General features: G+C 58.2%; 1 protein-coding gene across 1 annotated transcript in view; it reads left to right on the plus strand.

Annotated features, from left to right (window-relative positions):
* The first annotated feature begins 2657 nt into the window (after positions 1-2657).
* LOC103921135 (ectonucleoside triphosphate diphosphohydrolase 8-like) overlaps positions 2658-2718 on the plus strand; it is a 6972-nt gene continuing 6911 nt past the window's right edge. Inside the window, exon 1 of the mRNA XM_009329043.1 lies at positions 2658-2718. This exon is cut by the window's right edge and continues 65 nt beyond it. Within this exon, the coding sequence (XP_009327318.1) occupies positions 2658-2718 (61 nt within the window).

Below are 2718 nucleotides of genomic sequence, written 5' to 3' on the forward strand. Positions count from 1 at the left end.
GAGCCGGGTGCTGGGGATAAACACGCTCCGTGGGCTGGAGGGGCGGGAGGGAGAGGTCTGGGGCCCGCTGCGCGAGGTGCCGATGGGGGGCAGAGGGGCACGGAGGGGAGATGGACGGGGCATGGAGGGCACTGCTGAGCCTCGGTGCTGGTGGGAGAGGTGAGAGGCAGGGGACGGCTCTGCCTGGCAAAGACGGTCCCGGCACGTGCATTCACCCTCTGATAATCTTAAGAGCCCTTCCGACTTTCAAATCCCAAATGTGCAAGGTGGGGAAGTCAGCTTCCCGTTTCCCTGAGAATCAGTTTAGATCCAGCAATGCTTCTGAGCCTTTCCTCCTGAATGTTGAGACCTTGCTCCCTCCGCGTGAGGGACGCTGCATGGTGAGGGACGTCCCGTGGGTGTTTGTAGAGCACTTTGCTGTGCCCAGTTGTACACAAACAAGTGCAGCAACGACCCAAGCGCTGTGCACAGCTGTGAACTTTCCACACATTGAAGTGGACGGGCATTGCTCTTTGTGGCGCCGTGCAGCAACGTGCCTCTTCTTTAGCTCTGGAGACATCACCACCACCTTCCCATCCCTGCTGCTCAACTGAACCTGCCACATACGGTAGCGGGTATCAGTGCCGGCCGGCCCCCAGGTGCCACTGGAAGGCTGGGCAGATTGATCAGCTTCTTACTCACCTCTCGCCTTGTTTTCCACCCACTGGGCTCCCTCCCCACGCCCTGCTCTCCTCCTTGGGCCTCGCTGGCTCTGTGCTGCCTTCGGATGTTGCCTCCTGCCCAGTCAAAATGGAAATTAGTCCCTACCAGAGCAGGTGGAGTTCATTTCCCACCCGCTGCTGCATGCAGGACAGTGCAATTCATCACCATTTCGTATCTTTCCATCACACAGTGCCTGGGACAGAGTTTTCCAGGATGTGGGCTGGGGACCTTTGCCACTGCTGTGTTACCTGGAGCAGAGGAATCACGTCCCAATGACACAGTTGTATCTGGGCAAACTCTAGCAAGGCTGATAGGACTGGAGATGTGACGATACAGGAATTCATTGACTGCTTCCATATGTTCTCCTCTGGCCATAGCCACCGTACAGGGGAGGGCTCCTGGCTGTAGGACAAGGTCTGATAAGGGTTTCCTGGAGTCCCATGGCGTGGGCCAGAAGAGAACAGCTGCTATCTGTCATTATACATCTCATGTCACGCAGGAGATTGGTCAACCTTGTTCGTCACCAGAGATGCTGACTCCAAAACAGGAATCAGCATCTCCTTTGACCTTGCCAAAAGTCTTTCATCTCCTATTCAAGCCACTGACCTGGCCTGGCGAAGGGGCAAGGGAATATCTCTGTGTTTTTCTGCGCTCCCAGGAGAATCGCGTAGCCAAGTGACAGCCCCCAGGTGCCACCCCAAAGCACTGGTTGGGTTAAACCGCTTCTCTAGGCTGTGTCCAGGGCTCCTGGGGCATCCACCACTCAGCTGGAGTCTGGCTTGCAGCCTAACGCCATGGACGGAGGGCAGCCTGGCTCCCTGCAGGCACACTGCCTGTGCGGCCGGTGGCACAGAGCAGGGCGGTGCAGGAGGAGGAGGGAGAGCTGTGCTTGCAGAAAACCACATCTGAACTGGCCGGGGGTGCTGAGCACATGGACGTGTCAGCTGCCATGTGCTGAGGCCGTTGCAGGGAACCAGACCCTTTGGCTTTGCTTCTCCGCTGCAGTTTCTTACTGATGCCTCAGGGCTGACTCTGCCCCAGGAGCTGAGCTCTGGCTGGACGAGTGGGAGGTGCAGGACCTCCTCCATTCCCTACTGGCCTTGCCTGCCCGTGCAACGCTATCACTGTCAGCATGCCAGCTTGGCTACGGCGCTGTGTGTACCCAGATCAGTGGGAGCTTTCTGCCTCTGCCCTTCTGCCTGCCCTTGGGACTGCAGGAGAGGCTTGGGTATTGCTTGCAGGCAAGGACACCATCCCTGTATGTCTGCCTAGCTGCTGTGGCATCACCAAGAGCCGAGGAGAGCTGGGCCAGGCAGGAGACACGTGGCTGGAGATGCTGTTCCCTTGCCTGGAGCAGAGAGGACCCTCTCAAGGGTTGGGCAACAGATGTGACCTGATGGTTCCAAGTCTCGTGGGATGGGGTTTCTGAGGTTGCAGGGTACAACGGCAGCATGGGGGTGCCAGAGGGATGCAGCTCTGCATCCACCCCTGGAGGGGATGGCCACACTTGGAACCTGCCAGGGCATGGTCCTGCTCCCAGTCTGGGACTCCTGTTAGCCACTGCCGTGCTTGCCCCAGTGATGCTGCTGGGAAGGGAGATGCCGGCCTGCCACACAGCCGGCAGTTTGAGCAAGGCAGAGGGATGGGGTCCAGGCTGTGTGCAGAGAGGCGCCTGAAGGGCTATGGTTGAGAGGGCAGGGCTGAAAAAGCCAGTCTGAAACCCCCCCAGGAGGGAGTGCTCAGAAGGAGAGGGTGTCCCATCCCCGAGGCTGCCAAGACCCTCCCATAAGAGCAGCCATGCACTGGAGAATGGCTTCAAACCCTTGTTAGGGAAGGGGAAAGTCCCGTCTTGGCAGGTCCCATACCCATTCTTGAGATTTGCATTTCAAAACTGACCTTGCAAATGCAGAAGTGTGAGCAGGGGTTTGGGGCTGTTCTTGCAGATTGGAAGAGGAATGGCCTACAAAGCCAAGGCCGTTGCAGGTCTCCTGGCAGCCACCTGTGTCTTCAGCATCA

Source organism: Pygoscelis adeliae, unplaced genomic scaffold (assembly GCF_000699105.1).
Source record: "Pygoscelis adeliae isolate BGI_AS28 unplaced genomic scaffold, ASM69910v1 Scaffold397, whole genome shotgun sequence".
NCBI classification, from domain to species: Eukaryota; Metazoa; Chordata; class Aves; order Sphenisciformes; family Spheniscidae; genus Pygoscelis; species Pygoscelis adeliae.